At 40.7% G+C, this 22176-nt stretch overlaps 1 protein-coding gene across 4 annotated transcripts in view; it reads left to right on the top strand.

Annotated features, from left to right (window-relative positions):
• Positions 1–22176, top strand: part of LOC149230849 (arginine biosynthesis protein ArgJ family) — a 291055-nt gene that overhangs the window by 133822 nt on the left and 135057 nt on the right. For all 4 annotated transcript variants that reach the window (XM_089379078.1, XM_089379077.1, XM_089379075.1 and 1 more), the window contains 5 exons: positions 5245–5318; positions 5591–5635; positions 6075–6125; positions 6202–6270; positions 6614–6672. In XM_089379078.1, coding sequence (XP_089235204.1) covers positions 5245–5318; positions 5591–5635; positions 6075–6125; positions 6202–6270; positions 6614–6672 — 298 coding nt within the window. The remainder of the gene's footprint in view (positions 1–5244; positions 5319–5590; positions 5636–6074; positions 6126–6201; positions 6271–6613; positions 6673–22176) is intronic.

Below are 22176 nucleotides of genomic sequence, written 5' to 3'. Positions count from 1 at the left end.
TAGTATGAGAGGATTGATAGCTGTCTAATGCAGCTGAGATTCACTAGGAGTGAAACTGATCCAAAACCATTACTCGAAGGTTGTGGATGCTAAACCTCTCGTACCGACACCTATGTCTGACAGGTGCAGACCCTCTCATTTATAGGAGACAGAGGGAGTTGGATTCTGAATGTGAGAAGATAAGCTGCAAGCTTTAGACTGCCTCGAGAATCCTAACTTTCAGAAGTTATATGGTAATGATGTCGGACCAGATTTGGGAAATACCTTTGAGTTTCATAAACTCATTCGCATTGATGTTCTTGGAGAACCTCCGTCTGGACATCTGTGTTGCAGTTAGCATGGTGAGCTCATATTTGGTTGAGCCTCACTGGATTGGTGCAAAGAATCTTCTGAGATATCTTCAGGGCACAATCTCTCACGAATTGAGATGCACTGCCGGAAATATGAAACCACATGATTATTCGAATGATGAGTAGGCAGGCAGTATGGTAATCAGGCGATATCCTGGATGAGCAGGAAGCAGAAGTCGGTGACTCTGAGCACCACCAAGGCAGAATACATTGCTGATAGTATGGCCTTCTGTGAGGTAGTCTGGTTGCTGAAGCTCTTCAGTGAGCTGTTTGAACTTTGTACACATGATGAATACCACTGTGATTCTCTGTGACAACCAGAGGTGGGATTCAATTATTGAGGAATTCCGTATTCGACAATTGCTCCAGCGGACAGACATCAGATACTGCCTTATCTGGGATATGGAAAGTCGATGAGCAAGGAGGCTCCATCGCTCTGAGATGATATACAGGTCGCTAAAGCCCAGGGGAAAGATCAAATTTGTGATTTTCCCGAACGACTTGGAGTCGTCGAGAGACCTTTGTAAAAGGGTCCTGCATGCTGCATACATTGAGCTCTAGGAGCTTTGGGGGGCTTGCAGTTCTATTGGAGCAACATACGACCACAGGGTGACTCACCCTCCCCTGGTGGTGCGCACTGAAACAAGATGATTTGCTCTCTTGTGGGACAAGATGATTCGCTCTCTTGTGTAGCAGGATGATTAGTTCTCCTGTGAGGCCTGGATTGATGTGTTCTCCATGGCGATTGTAGCAGGATTGATGTGTTCTCCTGTGAGGCCTGGATTTATGTGTTCTCCATGGCGATTGTAGCAGGATTGATGTGTTCTCCTGTGAGGCCTGGATTGATTTGTTCTCCATGGCGATTGTAGCAGGATTGATGTGTTCTCCTGTGAGGCCTGGATTGATGTGTTCTCCATGGCAGCCTGGATTGATGTGTTCTCCATGGCGATTGTAGCAGGATTGATGTGTTCTCCTGTGAGGACAGGATTGATTAAGTTCTCCTGTCGAGGCTTCCTACCCATGCAGTCTGGGACTCATGGGAAGTACCTCTCATCTGATCAATGAGCAGGGAAATGAAGTAGGGACCATAGTAATACCGATGGACGCATCGTTGTATCTACCGTACTCCCTATGCTAGGATGTCCTCCATTGATCTGGGATCAATGATACTGGTCTGGGACCAGTGGTAGGAGTTGTACATGCTATGACGCTGACTTCGGGTCGGCTGAGACTGGTCTGGGACCAGTGGTACATATTCCGAGACTGACTTCGTGTCAGTGCAGTACTGGTCTGGGACTAGTGAGAGTGGTACATACTATGACGCTGACTTCGGGTCGGTTGAAACTGGTCTGGGACCAGTGGTACACTCTCTAAGACTGCGATACTGGTCTGGGACCAGTGGTAGGAGTGGTACTTACTATGAAGCTGACTTCAGGTCAGTTGAGACTGGTCTGGGACCAGTGGTATGCACTCTGAGACTGACTTCAGGTCAGTGGAGAATGATATGACTCATTCTCGATCAATTCTTCTTCCTCATAGTTCAACGGAGATGAGCAGAGCAGAGCAGAGCCAGCAGAGCAAAGCTAGCAGAGCTGAGCAGAGCCAGCAGCGCTGAGCAGAGCAGAGCTAGCAGAGCCAGCAGTGCTGAGCAGAGCAGAGCCGAGCTAGCAGAGCTGAGCAGAGCAGAGCAAAGCCAACAGAGTTGAGTAGAGCCAGCAGAGCTAGGCAGAGTAGTGCAAGGCACTAATGGCAGAGATAGTACAGTCGTACATATGGATCAGCAGATGGAGTTCTCCCTAGTTGAGAGGGAGTGTTAAATTGGCAACTAGGGCCAAACTCCATGTGGGTTGGCTTATTTCTGGCAGCTGATATTTTTATTGGATCCCTCTCGTCGAGAAGTGTAGGATTGATCCAAAGATCATCCGATTCCGATAAGTATTTATGGAGATATGAATTTATTTTGTTTATGTAATTATTGTCAAGCCGACCAGCACATATGTAGGCTCTAGAAGCCCAACCGACGTGTCTATTCAACCTCTACGCTTTTAGTATAAATAAGAGAGGATGTGAAGTCTTTTAGACACACTCTTCATGTGATCTCCTCCTCTCCACGTCTTTGGGTTTTTGGTGAGGAGAGACACTAAGAGTACGCTGGGCTAAGTAGATGATGCCCTAGCTGCAGTAGCTGATGCCCTAGCTGCAGTGATGCCCTAGCCACAGTAAGCCGCAGACCTATGAGGAGACCTACACACAGAAATGAGGAGACTTATGTGCAGCATGAATAAGCCCCTATACGCTGTCTCAAGAGGCTCAATCTGCAGATGAAAGGAGGGCTAATATAGACCCTAAATGAAGGCCTGAATCCGCTGTCTATTGACCCTATGCACAGCTCCTTATCCACAGTCAAAATCTGCCTTATCCGCAGTCAAAGAAGGAGGTTCCAGTCACCGAAAATGGAGGTCTCAAGCAGCTGTAAAACTGTGCCTTAAACCGCAGTCCAAACAAGGAGTTTAAGCTGCAGTGCAGGTGTGCCCTAATCCGCTGTCAAAGTAGGGCTAGTGCTGCCCTAGTCACAGTCCTAAAGGAGGTCATAATCAGCAGCAAATAAAGGAGGAAGGCTGTATTTAAAGGAGACCTTATCACAGTATGAAAGGACCCTTAGACGCAGCAGGAAAGTGAATCTAAAACGCAGCAAGGTAACTATATTACAGCATGAAGGATCAATGATAATGTCACATTGCTGTAGGTGACAGCAAGGCTGTTTGAGCATGTTAGTATTGCTCCTAAGCTCGATTTAAAGGGAAGGAGAATCCGCTATAAAGAGGAGATTGAGGCTGCTATGTAAGGGCTGTTTGAATCACTGTTTGAAGGAACGTAGTTGCAGTCCAACTGTCCACTGCTGGGCTAGGCCGCAGGCCATAGCCAGCAGTTGGAGACCTTTTGAGGAGCTGTGTTCATAAGGTCTGCCATGAAATGCACCAGTCCTTGTTGCATATGAAAGGTACCAGATTAGCAGCCTTGACATGATCAGTGAAGCAGCAAAGGAAGGAGAGTCTCATGGAAGGAAAGCTTCAGTAATCTGGATAATTGACAGAGCTGTTCATCTGCTGCATATCTTCAGTCCTTGGTATCAGATCTACAACCTCATTGTGTCATCTTCACGGTGAAGATCTCTGATGTCTGATCTCCTATTTGGCAAGTCAAGTATTGACTTAAAATCATTGTACTCTATCTCTCTCTCTCTGCTGAACTATTGAAGAACATAAAAGAAGATTTGATCAAAGGGTTTCCCCACACATTGTGGGGTTTGTCCCTGGCTCGCGCCACATCTTGTGTCCTCTTGTCTTGGCTTGTCTTCTGCGTTTTATACTTATGTTCTATCTGCAGTTTATCGTAATGCTGATGTGATTGCTAACTGTGAAAATTTAAATAAATTGCTCTAGCATAGAACATACCAAAACTTAACACCTTCCATACCCAAGTATGATAACTTGTATAGAATCATATGCTAGTGAGAAATTTGAAGATGATATTTGTTTGAAGTACTTTGATGGGTTTGACATTAAAATATGGTCCACCTTGATGCTCCGATGGTTCTTGTACCCATGTTGTTGATATGCTAGTTGGTTCTTCTAGTGTTGCCAAGATCCCTCAAGGGATAATGTTTTGCTTCTCGAACACTTTGTAGAGGATGTCCAACCACATTCCATGATGATGCAAGACACTTGATATGGGGACGTTGGGGCACCTTTGAGGAGTTTTGGCCTTGATGAGAATTTAGCACAGAGGCCAGGATGTTGACCTTTGAGGCCAGGACATTGGCTTGGAGAGCAGCTGTACCTCGGAGATGATAGGGTGCTCCCATGATGCCTCTTTGACCTTTAGAAAGTGTCTAGAGATGAGGTAATAGCTTGCAAATCTATTCTTTTCTATCTTAAGTAGATCCAACTTAGAGTGTTTGTGGAAAATATAGTGGGCATGGCTATTACAGGTAATGAATTTTATCACTCTTCCCTTCCTTGTAAATGCACCAATCCATTTCTAGTCATGGTCCTTCATCGCAATAATATGTTACCAAACACCGTAACCAAAATATGTTATGGTACATATACTCAATGATTGCTGCTGTTGCCTTACAGTTAGCAGTGTTATTGGCAATGGCTTGAATGACATGACTTGATCTCTTGAGTGGATTTAATATCCACAATATTTATACTGGTATTGTAACGATCTAAGTAGTCATAGGCTGGAAGGAAAATTGCACCGCTAGTAGACATGCCAAGAACATTTATCAATGGCCGGCATTCAACATTTGTCCAACCATTAGATACTATGGATATGCCATATTCAGTCCAATCATTTCTAAAATGTCCTAGAGCATTATCTATTCTGGATCTTTCCCTGTCAAGTGCCATGGCTCTACTTTTTTGTACTTGGGGCTCCTATGTCCTTTAGAGGCATTGTTGATGGCTTGTACCATTTCATGCCAATAGCGTGAGCAAAGAACATTGACTGGTATGCCATATGCACAGAGAACCCTGAAATTATTGCTTCCACATCATCGCTACAACCTTGGCCAAACAATATTTGATATTGTTCTATGCCCCAAATGCATGGGTGAGAATCCACTAGCATGGGGGTATGGGGATCAACCTCCAATCATACTGTCTTCTTTCTTTCTCTAATTTTTTTTTTTGCTGGATCTCCTGTTGTTTTTATCTGTGACTCGTGATTTTATTTGTGTAAGTGCATGGTTGTGCAGGTTATTTGGAATTCCCTCATTTTCACTTTAGGCTGTCAGTGATATGATATTTGAGTTTTTCTCTTCAATAGTTTGTTGACGTAAGTCTGAAACTCCTCATTGACCACTTTTACTCTGGTCGTCTTGCTGCAGGTGCATTTACAGAAAATGTGGTTGCAGCTGCACCTGTGCTTTACTGCAGGAAGGTTTTGAGTGCATCATCTGTGGTAAGCAAAGCGGACTTTACTTGTAAGGTTCTTGATGTATGCTTCTATGCATAATATTTTTGACTCCCCAGATCAGCCTTCCGCTATTTTTCCTTGTCTGTGTCCTCATGAACTCTACTGCTCGAATACACAGAGAATGTGAGTGACCTGAAGTGATTTTAATTATATGGGCTCTCCTGGTTATGTTCATGACGTGGTCAGGTTACGCTTTTCTATCAATTCTATTCTTAAGAGAGCATGGCTAAACATTATGTTTAATCAAAAATTTTCAGGCACGTGGCGTTTTAATTAATGCAGGTCAAGCAAATGCTGCAACGGTGAGTTGGCATACTGGAGCAAGTAGTTGGTAGTTAGCCATGTTTCCTCTACTATATAGTGAGGTTGCAGCTTGTTATTTTGAGAAATAAGCCCTGTGATGTTAAATTGACCAAGCGAAATTTTCAGTTTAATGTAGTCTGATGAAGTATAGAACACTCTTCACTCTGAGTTTGATATTGTTGGAGCCTTATTAATCTTATTTGAAAGTCCTTCAATAGGGATTGCATTCCTTTTGTGTAGTTTTTTGACTGATGTAAGCTGTCAGGATGAATGTTTGTTTGCAAAATATACTTGTGCTTCACAGTTACTTCTACTCTGCAAAATAAAACTTTTTTATAAGCAATCTTTTTTATTTAGGAAATGTGCACTCAATTAGAAAACAGCAAGACTTAGTGTTTCAATATGCAAATCCTATCATGAGTCTTGTTTGTATTGTAGGGTGATGCAGGCTATCAAGATACACTAGACTGTGCTGAGGCTGTTGCGAAGGTTCTGGTTTATATCATCATTCATTTTTTAATGTTTAATTTCTGCATAGCTTGTTTTAACTTTGGGGTTATTGCAGCTTCTTGGAGTGAATCCAGAAACAATTTTGATCGAATCAACTGGTGTTATAGGTCAACGTATAAAGAAGGTACAGTACTCTTATCCTGAGAAAGATTCCTGCGAAATTATTGAAAAGCTACATCAAGAAAGACGATCTTCAGGGCCATTTTGATCTTGTAATGATGCATTTGAAGTTTTGCTCACATGGCACCTTAGAACACAGACGATCTTCCAAGATCATGCTAATAAATCTTTGAGTAAACTGTAAATTTGATCAAGTGTTTGACTATGCTTTTTGCCTAGATGGAATGAGTAAATTGTTGAACCCTTTGTTATGTTATATTTTATCTTGTGAGTTCTTTAGAAGTAAAATTAAAGCTACCACATCATAATAATCCATTATAAAGTTTTCGTAACTCCATTTTGGACAGGAAGCTTTGCTCAACTCACTTCCAAAATTGGTGGATTCATTATCATCAACTGCTGAAGGGTAATTGTAAATATTCGCTTTAAATGTATTAGTACTGTGATTTTATATGAAACACTTTGTGCATTCACCACTATATTTTGTATCTATGATTCTTATTTGCTGAAGCTTTTCTCCTATCTATGCCATATGATGGGAGGATGTCCTGATGTTATGAATAAATATATAGGAAATAATGTAAATGTAAATGATAATAATTAATAATGATTAGTTAATTAATAATTAGGTTGAAGAGTCATGTCTAAATGAGCCATGACTCTCCATGAAGAGGCACCTGCATAATATTTAAGCAGACCTCTCGCTCTCATTTGTATCATTCTTATTCACACATTTAAATTTTAATATATAATTTTGTATCCCCATGGATACATTTATATTCCAAGTCGTCTAGAGTAATTAATCTTAAGAAGGAATTTTGTTCGCTTCATTGGTATCATAGCTTCGTCTGATCCAGCCTTTGGCCATCAACCTGCTCTCAACCTTGTTGTCGTCGTGATTTAAGGTGTTCGTCAGTCTTGGAGATTCTCCATTCCTCCAGATTCACCGTCAGGCCTTTGGCCATTTAAAAAAAGGGTGAAAAAAATAGCTAAGAAAAAGAAGTAAAAAAAATAAAAATAAAAAAATAAATAAAACTATTTTAAAAAAATCGATTATATAAAAAAAACTAATAATGAATAAATAAATAAACAAAATCATTCGAAAAAAAGGTAATCAAAATCGTGTTGCGGCTTTTGCAGTTGCCGCCGTGTGGCCACCACACTCTTCAGAACCGCCACAAGTCAATTTACCTCCGCTGAGTTCGACTGTTACACCATCCCCGTCATCCTCTGCATCATTTCCACCCACGTCCCTATCGCTGGTCGCTAACCACAACTGTCGCCGCTGTAAGCTGCCCGTCGTCACTATCACCATCTATAACATTTCCAGTGTGTCCTTATTGCATCCCTGCCGCCCAATCCCGTTCTCTGCGTCTCTCTGTCAACCACTGCCCTAACCACGATCCTCCAACGTCACCTAGCTCGTCCTTATCGCAGTCCTGCTGCCCGATTCCGTTCTCTGCGTCTTCCTGTCAACGTTGCCCCGACCACGATCCTCCATCGTTGCTCAGCCACACTCAGTTGTCTCTTAAATCGGCCCAAGCCGCAACCACCACCAATGTTGAACGTAGCTACAAGCCGCGTCTGAAGTTCTTTGCAGTCGTCTTCATCACAACCTACGTCAACAGTCACATTTGGCACTCAAACGGTGTGACTATCGTGGGATAGTCTCACCCCCTTTAAATAATAATTTGATACATATTAGAGTTAATTAACTAATTTAATTAATATAATTAATTAAAATTAATTAGCTAATTTAATTATTATTATTATTTAAAATAATAATAATAATAATAAGTTATAAAAAAACAAAAATCATATATATATATATATATATATATATATATATAGATGTATATAAAATTCGAAACCAAAATAAAAAATTATATTTAAAAAAAGAAAAGATGAAAAAGGGGAAATAAATTAAGAGTTTCGAAAGTTTATTAAAAAAGGGGGCTACTTAAAATGCCCTAAGTTCATTGGGACAAATACAAAATGGAGTCTAATCAGGAAACAAGGGAAGGATGATTTTCCTACAATGGTTTTTCGATTAAGGATTATAGTTTAATTTCATTAAAAGGAAGTATCCAAGGAAAAGAAATTAATATTGTTATCAGCACAAGCAACAAGCAAAATAATATCAATATTAATTTGGCAAATCAGTTATTAATTCAAGAGCCAAGCAATGGTGAAAGAATAGATATTTGTGGCAAAAAGGAGTATGCAATTAGTGATTTACAAGTGATAGTAGATCATTATGAGTACATATCTCAATTCCGTGTTGCAACTATGTATAATAGGAAGATTGACATAATTCTCGGTCAACCTTGGTTTAAGCTATTAGGTACGTTCATGTTTAACTTAGAAAAAAAGATTTTGATGTTTCCTTACAAGAGGACGATGACCATCTTCCAGGATGTGACAATGAAGTCAAAACCGATAAAGCCTTCATCAGAAGACTTTAAGGATATTTCAGACTTGATGTTTCAAGATAACAAAAAAAAGAAGCAAAAAGAGCTTGAAGAAGCCATCTGCAGTAAAGACAAAGAAATTTCGCGCCTCAGAGATCACAATGAAAAACTACTCGAACAAGTCAAGAAAGCCAAAGCCACAAAGAAGGAACTCAAGAAGCATTTATTAGAACAAGAAGAAGAAAATTTACGTTTTAAGAGCCTTAATTAGACATTATTAGAACAAATTAAAAGTTTAAAAGATGATGAAGCTACCAAGAATAAAGTCAACAATTCAAGAAATGATGAACTTTTACGTTTAAGAAATCATAACCAAACCCTACTCATGCAAATAAAAAAACTTAAAATTGACAAGAAATCGCTGAATGACAAGCCAGAACAACTTCAAGGTGAAGTATCGAAGTCGTCAGTGGTTGTAGTCCAAGTTGAAGATAAGGGAATATATATTGATCTAGTCAATATCACAAGTAAGGAAGAAGAGGAATCTAGAGAAGTTAAAACATATGCAGAAGCTGCAATCCAAACAATGGACATTCCAAATGATGATTCAATTGCCAACTTAACAACAACAGTGCCTGAAGAAAATCAAGAATCAACCACTAATATGATAGAGGAAAGCCAGACCAAAGGAGCTATGTATCGACATCCAAATCACAAGAGCAGACTTTCCAATCAAGCTACATACCAATATCGCTCAGAAAATAAACGACAAAATTATGTTCCCAAGGATACTGAAGTTTGCAGAATGCAGTCCTATCATAACTATTCATCACAAAATTTGATTCCACAGAAGATCAATCTAGGATGGTTTGATCCCTTCTTAGTGCGACAGTTTTGTTTGTCACTTAGAAGATCATATCAACTTGTATCAACGAAGATGACTATTCCAAAGACGAGAAGACATTCTAACCCGCAAAAGAGATCAAGCCTTTTTCATCGACAAGCTTTGAGGACAAAGCTTTTTGAGGAGGAAGGCAATGTTATGAATAAATATATAGGAAATAATGTAAACGATAATAATTAATAATGATTAGTTAATTAGTAATTAGGTTGAAGAGTCATGTCTAAATGAGACATGACTCTCCACGAAGAGGACCTTGCATAATATATAAGCATACCTCTCGCTCTCATTTGTATCATTCTTATTCACACATTAATATATAATATTTGTATCCTCATGGATATCTTTATAGTCCAAGTCTTATGGAGTAATTAATGTTAAGAAGGAACTTTGTTCGCTTCACCTGATCATTATAATGTCTTTTGATGCAGTTTTTTTTATGATTATTACGCTAAAGCATTTATCAAAGCTCAGCGTTTGGCTGTAGCAATTTGGAAGGGATGTAATTCAGTATGTAGTATTTCATATGTCAATTAGGAAGCAATTTTTGAAAAGAGAAAGGTGTATTACTCAATGCACGTCTATAGTAGGGAAGCTGCAAGATGGTCTATGATTGCATGTCAATATACAAAACTTTAATGTTGACATCTGCAAATCCAAATTAATTGTTTTCTCTTAAGCACAACTCAGTTTCAGAAAATGTGTGATTCTTGATCTGAACTAGATCCATGAAATAGCATGATTGTCTATTGGCTCAGGTTCTAGGAGGAATGGCAAATCAAAGTTCATGACTATGGACAAGCTAGGCGACATGGTTGATGGTTTGAAGTGTCCCATGCCAATAAGATTGGTGTCAACACCTTCATTTAACATTGTACTTCTAATGTATGCATGGGAAAAATTAAAAGAAAGAAAAAGAGAAGACACGTCCCTATCCCCGACGTGTCGTGAAGCTTGCGTGTCTGACTTGATATGAGCTTGACATATGTCTTATTCACAGGGTATGAGATTGACTTGTGTCAAACAGGAGCCCTACCGGTGTCCCGAAATTTAGACACGTGTTCTGTGAAAAAAACATCTTGAAATCGATATATTGCCTCATTCTCACTCAATTTAGTCACAATTTTGGAGCTCTCAAAGCTTTTGAAGTGCAACTAAGAGAAATTAAGCAATGCTAGAAGGGATTCCAAGTGTTGGGAAGTGGATTTGACTTAAATTTTTAGCATTACCATGAAATGACTCAAGATGTTTGAGAGTGGTTTCAACCTCATTGGATTTCATATGCAGAAAGTATAGTTTTAGATCCCATTCAAAATCCAACAGACTTAACAGTGTTCAAGATTTCTGGATTGGGGAGATTACAACATTTCCATTGCAGTTTGTCATGTATGAGCATATGGAACTAACATTTAGTTAAGAGGACCAAGCCCTCTATGTACCTTGATGTTGGTGGCATTGATTGGTGAACTCCTCTATCATGACCATAGTAAAAATGCACCCATCACTCGAACAAAATCTCGATTTGACATGTTAAGCTTTTTCTATCTTATTTTAATGCATAGAGGGTGATGTTGATGATGAGGATCTCAATATAGACAATGATTTTGGTGATATATAGTACTAGTTATTTGTTGTAGCCATTTAGGGCCTCTTTGTTGATGAATTTTTGGTTGAGAGATGGATTGCATCTGCACTCAATGCTATTTTGGTTATATGCATTAGTTTTGTGTTGAATTTGTATCATCATAATCTAAATGTTTTATATATTTCATATTTTTGGTGTAATTCACTCGTTTTTTATATTTTTGAATATATAATATATAACTTGTCCTCCACGTCTTGTTGATTTGGGGTAGCATCAGATGTGCTCTAGCCATGAAAATTGGTGGAGAGGCTAAGGCACATGAGATCTCCAATACCCATAAAGGGTTTGCGCAGATGCTAAACAGTTTGGGAGATATTAAAATAATTAATAGTTTTAATGGAGTCCCTAAGTCTAAACTTAGGGAAAATAAAATATTAATGTGAATTAATATAAAACTATGTTAGAATGGTCTGGAAGTCATGGATCAAGCTAGATCTAATCTTAGCCGTTGATTAGGGACTTAATCTCGGCCGTTGATTTGTCAACGAGAAAAGTATAAGAGGAGGCTTGAGGGTCACTTGGAGAACATACTAAGTTGATCAAGATTTCGACTTTCTGGGGCTGGGTTTGCTGAGGAAGTCGAGAGAGTGATCAGAGTTGCAGCTGAGGGGCAGTGAATACAGAAGAAGAGAGGCAGAGATAGCACCAGGAGGATTAGCGCAGTAGTTGAGAGTGAGGGACGCAAAACCAGCCAGGGGTTCACACAAAGCCAGCCAGGGTTCACGTAGAGGCAGCTAGGCGCTGCGTAGTGCCTTAGATGGCTAGCGTGGGTGACGTAGAGGGCCAGAGCACTGACGCAGGCCAAGCCAGAGTGACGCTGGGCAAAAGCTGGGCCAGAAAGGGTTGACGTTGTCCCTAGAGGCTGACGCTGGGGTTTCGTGGGGCAGATTGGAGCTGTGAAGCTGGCAGAGTGATTATTCGGGGTTTCAGCCGGAACATCTGTCTCCAACTGAGAGGTACTACTGCTGAGATTTTTCTTTGTTGGGTGAGCCAGTTTTGGCACACATATTGTATTTAGAAATTGCATATTAATAAAAGCCTCAGATAGTTGCACCGGTTTTCCCACATTGGGTTTTTCCGGGGACATTGGTCCAAAAACAACGGTGTCACTTGTGTGCTTGTTTTGGTTCCTTCAATTGATGATCTGTAATGTGTTGAGCATGTACTTGTATTTATTTTCAGTATTTACATCGTAAATAACTTGTTAATTAACAAAACAAGTAGGTAGGAATAAATCAGTAAAGTACATGAAGGGTTTCTAACAGTTAGACATAGAAATTCCAACATGGTATCAGAGGGAGGTTGCAGATCACAGGAGATTGAGGAGGGCAGAAAGGCTCATGTAGAGACTGAGAGGGTTGACGCAGTTGGCTAGGGGAGCATTTTGGCCAGTGCCTGTTTGCGTAGAGCCTAGGAGCTCTAACCTTCAGTTTGCTGGGGTTTAGGAGGCTGTGGGTAAGTTACAGAGTGGAGCTGGTGGGGTATTGTAGTCAGAACAGTACCTAACAGGGCAAGGCCAAGGAGGAGGGAGTTGATACCAAGGGTTTCTAGCCGAGAAATCCGGATCAATGGTGCAACTACACTAACGATGGGAGTGGGGGCATCTCGACATTGGCAGAAGGGTTTCTAGGAGGGTAATCGAGGCTCAGAAGGAGTCACACCAAGAACTTCTAGGAGGGAAGTAGAGGAGCAACGAGATGGTAGTGAACAGGGTAAGAGACCAGGACAGATTGGACGGAGCCTCAAACTTCGTAGTCTGGAAGGCCAAAATCTTATCTGTTCTAAACAGGAATTGTGTCAAGCACTTCTCCTTGAGGATGATAGAAATCCTAGTTGACCCTGCTGATAACGACAAGTACGAGGAGGCAATGGCGAGGGCCAAGAGCATCATTCATGACGGGGTTAAGGACCATTTAGTACCACATATTGCCGAAACGGACACGACAAATGAGATGTGGGAGGCCCTAAAAAAATTGTACCACCATACTTCTATGCAAAGAAGGATGTTACTAGAAAATCAGCGGCAGTCATACCAGATGTAGAAGGGAGAATGAATCGACATCTTCCTCGGTCTGTTGAAGGAGATCTGGGATCAACTAACTTCCATGGGGGCCATGCCGGATCAAGAATTGATGGTGATAATAGCCTTGAACGCATTCTCAAAAGACTGGGAGGTGTTTGTCCAGAGCATACTGGGCAGGGCGACCCTTCCAGATTGGGAGGAAATGTGGGCGGCTCTTCGCCAAGAAGAGATCAAAAGGTTGAGCAAGGCAAGAAGTAGCAATAAGGGGATCAGAATCAAGGAGGAGGAGCTGGATGCTACCCTAGCATCTGAGGGAAAGCGAGAGAAACGAAAGAAGAAAGACCTCTCCAAGGTCAAATGCTTCCACTGTGGGGAGCTGGGTCATTATGCGACCTAGTGTCCAAGGAAGAAGAGCAAGGAAGAGGCCTCCGAGACCAAGGCTGCGCCAAGAAGGGCGGAGAAGGAAGTGGAGACAGATGATGACTGTGCCATGAGTGTGCACACACCACTTGAGCGGAAGTGGGGAGACATCGCGCTGTAGTCAGACGAACTACAGGTGATGAGGGGCAGGATCCTCGAGGTACCCAGCCTCTTGGTTTAGCCCTTGCTACGGGAGCCCTGAAGAGGAGTAGCAGTACTAGTGGATGTCAGTAGAGACGGATGCGGATGGAGCGACAGAGGGAGCTACAGTGCAGGATTCCCAGGACAACGTGAGGCAGCAGTGCGAGAAGCACGAGAGTGTTGCACCAGTGCAAGATGGCACAGAGAGGTGTGCAACGGTGCGAGATGCATGGAATAGTTGCAGCAGCGCAGAGGTCAGAGAGGGAGCACTTGTCAACGACAGAGGGAGCTTCAACATCATGGGTGTCTCTAGCCTGACGAAGATGTCAGAGTTGGGAGATTAGTTACTTACTTCTCAGTAACTGGGTTGCAGTGCAACAATCAACGATGACAGTGCTATGGGCAAGACGATGCAACAGGATGAGAGGGAGTTGTAGTACGTATGCACCAGTGGCAGTAGCAGGGCCATGGGTAGCAGTACAAGATGTAGCAGTGTAAATGATGGGCAGCAAGCCTAGCATTAGCACAGGGATTGATACCGGATGATCGGTGATACTTAGTGAGGAGTATTGCTTGAGCACAGTCCTCGCTAAGAGGAAGTGTTGATTTGGGGTAGCATCAGATGTGCTCTAGCCACAAATATTGGTGGAGAGGCTAAGGCACATGATATCTCCAATACTTAGAAAGGGTTTGGGCAGATTCTAAACAGTTTGGGAGATATTAAAATAATTAAATTTTTAATGGAGTCCCTAAGTCTAAACTTAGGGAAAATAAAATATTAATGTGAATTAATATAAAACTGTGTTAGAATGGTCCAAAAGTTATGGATCAAGCCAGATCTAATCTTATTCGTTCATTAGGGACTTAATCTCGGCCGTTGATTTGTCAACGAGAAAAGCATAAGAGGAGGCTTGAGGGTCACTTGGAAAACACACCGAGTTGATCAAGATTTTGACTTTTTGGGGCTGGGTTTGCTGAGGAAGTCGAGAGAGTGATTAGAGTTGTAGTTGAGGGGCAACGAATATAGAAGCAGAGAGGCAAAGATAGCACCAGGAGGATCAATGCAGTAGCCAAGAGTGAGGGACACAGAAACAGCTAGGGGTTCAAGCAGAGCCAGCCAGGGCTCACGCAGAGGCAGCTAGGAGTTGTGCAATGCCTCAGAGGGCCAGCGTGGGTGACGCAGAGGGACAGAGGGCTGACACAGGCCAAGCCAGAGTGACGCTGGGCAAACGCTGGGCTAGAAAGGGCTGACGTTGTCCCTAGAGGCTGACACTGGGGTTTCATGGGGTAGATTGGAGCTGTGAAGCTGCCGAAGTGATTATCCGGGGTTTCAGCCGAAACATCTATCTCCGATTGAGAGTTACTACTGCCGAGATTATTCTCTGTTGTGTGAGCCGGTTTTGGCACCTAGATTGTATTTAGAAGCTGCATAATAATAAAACCCTCAGATAGCTGCACCGGTTTTCTTGCATTGGGTTTTTCTCAGGACATTGGTCCAAAAACAACGGTGTCACTTGTGTGCTTGTTTTGGTTCCTTCAGTTGATGATTTGTAATGTGTTGAGCATGTACTTGTATTTATTTTCAATATTTACATGGTAAATAACTTGTTAATTAACATAACAAGTAGGTAGGAATAAATAAGTAAAGTACATGAAGGGTTTGTAATAGTTAGACTTAGAAATTCCAACACGTCTTGTTTCAGGGTGTGATCGTGTCACATGTCAGATACTTGGTATTTTCGTGTTCTACGTGCCTTGTGTTAGGTGACTTATGTCCTCGCATGGTTCATGACTTTCCTTGCATGACTCTCCTTCGTAGTCTCCTTTTGAAGCCAGACTCCCTTTGAACCTACACAACCTCCTCTTGTCTCACTTTTCTTTCCCTCCCGAAAAGTGTTGCAATTGAACTTGTGTCCTTTCAAGGTCAGTTCCGAGCTGCGGTTGAACACTTGGCCTAGTCCGCTCTAGACCACTGCAACTCAACTCTGCAAGTGTTCTCATCCTCTTGGGTCAAACACCTCATATGCACGTGGAACCAATTCTAGATGTACAACTTTGCAACCCAATGAAGAAACAATCTCATGATCAACCTACCATCCACACAGAGCTACCTTGTCCATGCCAAAGCACTCCTTTCCAAGGCACCTGAATTGTCTCAAAATACTTCGACAAGTCAAAGAAAGTTCATCATCAGCAACCTGCCTCACAACACACTGCTGTGCAACAAGTTCTCCACCAATCCACCATAACTCCCATCCTAAGTCACCTGACACGAGGATTCGGGACATGTAGGATTCGAGATTCGTGGTGTCGGATTCGGACACGTTGACCCCCCGAAACAGGACGCGTTATATATTATTTTATTAAATATATATATATATATATTAAAAATTAGATATTATCATATTTCTTACACAAATTTTAATTAATGATACAAATTTATTGATTTCAAACATAGATCTTCATCTATAGCTATTAGCATGCAGAGTACATACAAAATTCAAATAAATGTCAGTGGTACTGGTCACATAAATGATAAATCTATTAAAAATTTAAATCATGATTCATAATTCATAACTGAAAGACAACTTACAACTACAAGATAGTAAGATAAACACACTGACAATTGTAGTTTTCTCATTAAGTCATCAAATCAAAATGTGTTACATAGGTAGTGTTGGTGCAATGCCAATGGCAAATAGAAATAGAAAATATAAAACAATTATAGGTATACAAGCCTCAAGGCATCAATCAGCATCACTGTCCCCATCATCATGGTCCCCACTGCTCTCCTCTGCATCCTCCTCCTCCCCTGTATCCATAGTCGCCTCTACATCTGTTGGTATGGACGTTGACCCCTCTAAGTCATCAAATCTAACAGGCTCTAGCAATGGATCATTGAGATCCATGTTGGCCAATGCCAACTCAACAATGGTGTCCAGACCCATATCATTAGGAACAATGTTACTTGGGAGCGGGAGCGAAAGCGGGGAGCGGGAGTGAAAACGGGAGCGGGAGTGAAAACGGGAGCGGGAGTGACATATTCAGAAGCTCTTGGTTTGGTGCTCTTGATTAAATACAAGTTCCATACCCTAATACATGACAAAATTCAATGGAAACATTGCAATCCCCCAATCCTAAAATCCTGAAAAACTGATAAGTTTGCTGGATTTTGAATGAAATCTAAAATTCTATTTTCTCCATATGAAATTCAATGAGGCCGGAACCACTCTTAAACATCCTGAGTCATTTCATGGTAATGTTAAAAATTTAAGTAAAAGGATGAAAATGAAGATTAAGGAGAATGTCACTTTTACTTTAAGAATTTAACATTACCATGAATAGCATATCAATACTAGGGCCTAGACTTGATCATGAAGCTGCCAAAATGCTCTACTCCTTGCTGCAACAGCACAAATCACTTGCCAAATGAAAATATTAATAAGCAAACGCGCCCTTTTCTTTCCCGCACTGAGCTTAGCGAGTCCTGGAAACCGGACATGTGTCCTAAAATCACGACACGCCCCTGAAAATCGCGACACGCCCTCGGACACGAAGTGTCCTGTGATTTGGACACGAATCCGGACCGAATTGTGTCAGATTCGCCAGATTCGGGATTCGCAGGGGGTTTAGGACGAATCCGGTGACTTAGCTCCCATCCTATCTTGTCACTAAACTAGTCAAGACCACATCTCCATGTTCTTTGTTGAACCTTCTACTCCATGTCTAGCCAATTTCAAGTTGGCAACACTGTTACTTCCTGCAACAATCTCACAACGCCCTCCTAGAGTTGACACCCGTGCACACTCTGATCTAAGCCTTCAAAGTAGATCAGATACCATGTTGGAATTTGCATGCACCCTAGGTCAGGTCTAACCCTAGCTAGGAACAAAAACACACTAGGGATGCCCAACTTTAAACAACTTTGCACTACGGAATATAACAACGACGACATCAATAACAGTACACAAGATTTACAACCCAAAAACATTTCTTATTTGTCCATTAACAAGAAAACATTAGGTCTCTTGTACCAGGGATCATGGCTCTTTACAAACCCCTATACAATGCTAATATACATAGTTAGTCCTTCGACCAATATAACTAGTGTTGAGCCCTAGTCCATCAGGGTCTCATATGCCCTCAAACAGTAGCTGGCCTTTGTCACAAAACCTTACAACTATCTAATCACAAAACTATAACAACCATTAGGGCTTAACCAACTCACCACAATCGTCAACCATCAAACTACTTACCTGGGGATGCTTCTTTAGCCCACGGTTCCCTTACTGGCCTAGCTGTACCTTGTTGTAGCACTGAATCCTTCATTGCTGTAGTCTTATTTTAGCATCTTGCTCTGTGTCCAGTAGCCCAAATTGCCTCCTCTTCAACTCAAGCAACTACAACAATCTCTATTTCTTTTGCAGCTACGTTTAGGCAGCCTTTTAACCCCACGACCAGCTCACTCTAGGCTTCTCAGGGCCTCGACCTTAGTACCACACAATTTAGCAGGGCTCTAAGGAAGGGAACCCTATAGGACAAAGAGCTAGACCTAATGATAGCAATGGGACAATGACCCACTGTCACCATAGTCAAAGTCCCTTGCTCTTTACGAACTTTCATCGATGGGAGGAGTCCCAGTAGGAAGGGAGTCACTTAGGATAAGTTGTTCTATGATTATGTATGATGTGATTTCACAAAGCCCATTCAAGGAGAGACATAACAATGGCGCATTGCTTCAACGAAGCTAAAACGCTCTCCTAGAAAGGCCTTGAGAATCGAGATAAGGAGTTCAAGACTTAGGGTTTCGGGATATGCAATGATAATAGGTATTTCCTAAGATCAAGACTCCAAGTGATGGGATATAACCTCTCAAAGAATGGCTTTGTGATGTTTTGACACTTCCAAAATGATCTTTGCTTCCTTTGAGAGGCCTAGAAAAGACTTGCACTTGACCTAAGGTTTTATGAATAATTGTGGGAAGAAATATTTCCAAGGTGTTCACTAGGTCAAGGCAAGGGAAGAGAAAAGGTTTCTTATGATTTATTCCAATGAATACTATGCTCATACAACCCTCAAAGAAGGTCCCAAGGTGTGAGAGAAAGACCTAGGTTTTCCCTCTTGGAGCAACACCTAGGGTGAGAGATTTTATGGATGAAAGTCGGGCGGATGCCCACCAAACTTGGAGCATAGGTATCCTAGACCTTGAGCTCGGTGTTTGGACCGTTGGATTCCCGAATAATCACCTCTTTAAAATTTTGCTACAAGCCCTAGATTTCTGCCCTACCTTTAGTGGACCGAAGTTTAGGTGGAGAAAATATGGAGAGAGGAGTTTGATCACTAGAATCCTTAGACTAGTGCTTAATCCTTTGGGCTATGGAGTCCTAGATGCTTTTAAATTAGCCAAAATCGTCCTTAATAGGCTAAAGGTTGATGCCCTAGCTAGAAACCTTCAACATTTACCTACTTAAAATTTATGGAATTTTATGGAAGAAAGACAAAACTTCATCCACTAGGAATATTCATCATTTTCCATCCAATGAGTTGTATGCAATTGAGAACCAAATAGCTTTCCAAAATGATATTCAACAAATTAGGGCACAAGAGCATTGATCTAGTTATAGCAATTTCGTACATTAGATATTATTGCAAGAAAATATTGTACAAGAAGCATTTGCAAGATGACAATATGATATATCCATCCACAAATCATGAGATAGCTCCTAATTTTCCATGCAAGTCGTCATGTGGGAACCCAAAGTGGGTTTGTGTTAGTTTTTGTAGCATCGGATGTGTTCTAGCCACAGAATTTGGTGGAGAGGCTAGAATGCGTGAGATCTCCAAAACCCATAAATCGTTTCTGGAAATTCCACCTAGAGATGACTTAATTAGATTATTAACCCATTTTTTAATGTTTCCTAACTCTAAACTTTGGAAAACTGGTTAATTAATCAGAGTTAATGAAGTCAAAGTGAGAATAGTCTAGAGACTCACACGGATTGATCCAGAAATGATCTGAACCATCGATTAAGATATAATCTTGGTAGTTCGAGTTCGAACAGAAAGATATAATAAGGGATCGATGTGGTGATGGAGAATACACCAGTGCAGATACTTAGTTGCCTAGGTAGTTTGATTTTCTCAGTAGCAGAGAAGATAAAGCCAGAGGGTGAGTAGAAAGTGGTAGAGGAGGTCAACAACATTTCTGGAGGAAGCATTCCAGTTCCGGGAGAGGCAGTGAGAGGGAGTACACAATCCCCAGAGGGACTGTTCAAGCACTGCGTAGAGGTTGACACAGAAGGATCTGCATGCGGCTGGGGAGGTAGCTCCAGCGATAGAAATTAGCTGTGGAGTGAGGGAAAATTCTCCCAATAATTTTGCCAACATTTTTTCTCAGATTAGATCACCGGTAGAGCATCTAAATTATTGTACTCATATTTGTTGTTGAAGAATAATAATAAAACCCTGATTTGCTGCACCAGTTTTCCCACATTGGGTTTTTCCAGGGACAATTGTCCAAAAACAATTGTGTCAATTTTATTGTGTGTGTGTGTGCTTGACTTTCTAAGTCTCCAACGCTATTTTTCTTTCACAGTTTATTTGTGAAAATTCCAATAGAGAATTATTCGTTGTTTGTGCGGGAAAATAAATTGTTAAATGAATTTAACAATTAGAAGAATAATTTCCAGTTGTTGCAATAGATAAAATTTTCACAGTTTGGGGCACAACTGTTGGTCTCATGGGTCTCTAGATGAAAGAAAAGCCTGTATAATGCTCCAAATGAGGGCTTTGATAATGGTGTCTACTGTCCCATGTCTAAAGGGTGAGAGATCTAATGCACTTCCTCACCATCGGGTACAATATTAAAATATAATTACTTCTCAAAGTTCATAGTTCACAAAAAAAATAAATAGAATCAAAATTTACTATTTAGAAATTAGAATGTGATATGCTTGGTCTTGATTCTTGAATATTCAATGTTCATTGTTCATGTACAACTTACATCAAAATCAAAATGTATCACTGTTCAGTGTTTACAACAATGTTGCATTAGTAGTTATTGGGGTAATATCGGCGCGAGGAAAAAATTGGAAAAAAAATCGTAATTATCGGAAAATAATTGGGAAAAAAATCGTTTGGTACAAAAATATTCATTTTTTTTCAATTTTTTTAATATCTAAACCATCTACAACATAAAATAAATACATTGACACATAAATATGATAAAAGAACTAATATATAAGATGTTTAATATCATTTCTAGTGCTAAAATTACACATAACATTGAATCATGTCCTGAATAGTAAGTCCTGACTCCTGAGTCCCAACTCAGCCCCAAAATATCAACAAAAAATATAATAATGTATCTCATCATGTCATAATGTCATATACAATAAAATGAAGAAAATAACTAAAGTCTAATCCTATTGATTTCTTCTGCCCCTCTTGCGAGAAAATGCCATAGCTTTCCCTTTCCCTCTAGATGTAGAAGCTGGTGCTGGTGGAGTTGGCAGTGGAGTTTGCTATGCTCTAGAAGCTGAAGAACTAGAAGTAAGAACTATAGGAGGTAGACCACGTCCTCTACTGGTGGTAGGGGTAGCCCGAGCAGGTGGTGTCACCTGGAAACATTACAATCTCCCAATCTTGAAATCCTGAAAAACTGATAAGTCTGTTGCATTTTGAATGAAATCTAAAATTCTACTTTCTCCATATGAAATCCAATGAGGCCAGAACCACTCTCAAACATCCTGAGTCATTTCATGGTAATGTTAAAAATTGAAGTAAAAGTGACATTCTCCTTAATCAATGTTAAAAATTGAAGTAAAAGGATGAAAATGAAGATTAAGGAGAATGTCACTTTTACTTTAAGAATTTAACATTACCATGAATAGCATATCAATACTAGGGCCTAGACTTGATCATTAAGCTGTCCCAGTCAAAAATTATTTGTTTCTTTAAAAAAAAATTGCAGCTTATGTAGGCAACGTTTTCTATCAATGAAATATGCGTTTTCTAGATGCAGGGCACGACGAAAACCGGCGAATACGTTTGACATTTTACAGGACACGATGAAAAACGTATTCGACACGTTTTAGGGCCGTTTTCATGTCCGGCACGTAAAATACGGGACAGGGACCTTGGAGGACGTGTCCTGTGACTTAGGTTGTCAGTTAATAAATAATCCACAAGATAAATTTACACAAGGGTACGAATTTGACATCCATAACATAATAAGGTTGTAAACATAATGGAGTTGCTTTACAAGTGTGTAAGGTTTGATGCCTTTCTTCTCTGTTTTGGTATATCGAAGTTCATTCAGGGTTAGACTATGTAATCACTGGCCTTAAGAATATATAAGTGCAGAGTTT

This window comes from Pinus tabuliformis, chromosome J, assembly GCF_031772625.1.
Source record: "Pinus tabuliformis cultivar Carrire ecotype Pingquan chromosome J, CPIR1, whole genome shotgun sequence".
Taxonomy (NCBI): domain Eukaryota; kingdom Viridiplantae; phylum Streptophyta; class Pinopsida; order Pinales; family Pinaceae; genus Pinus; species Pinus tabuliformis.
Note: the sequence above shows the minus strand (reverse complement) of the source record. Positions and strands in the feature narration are given on the sequence as shown.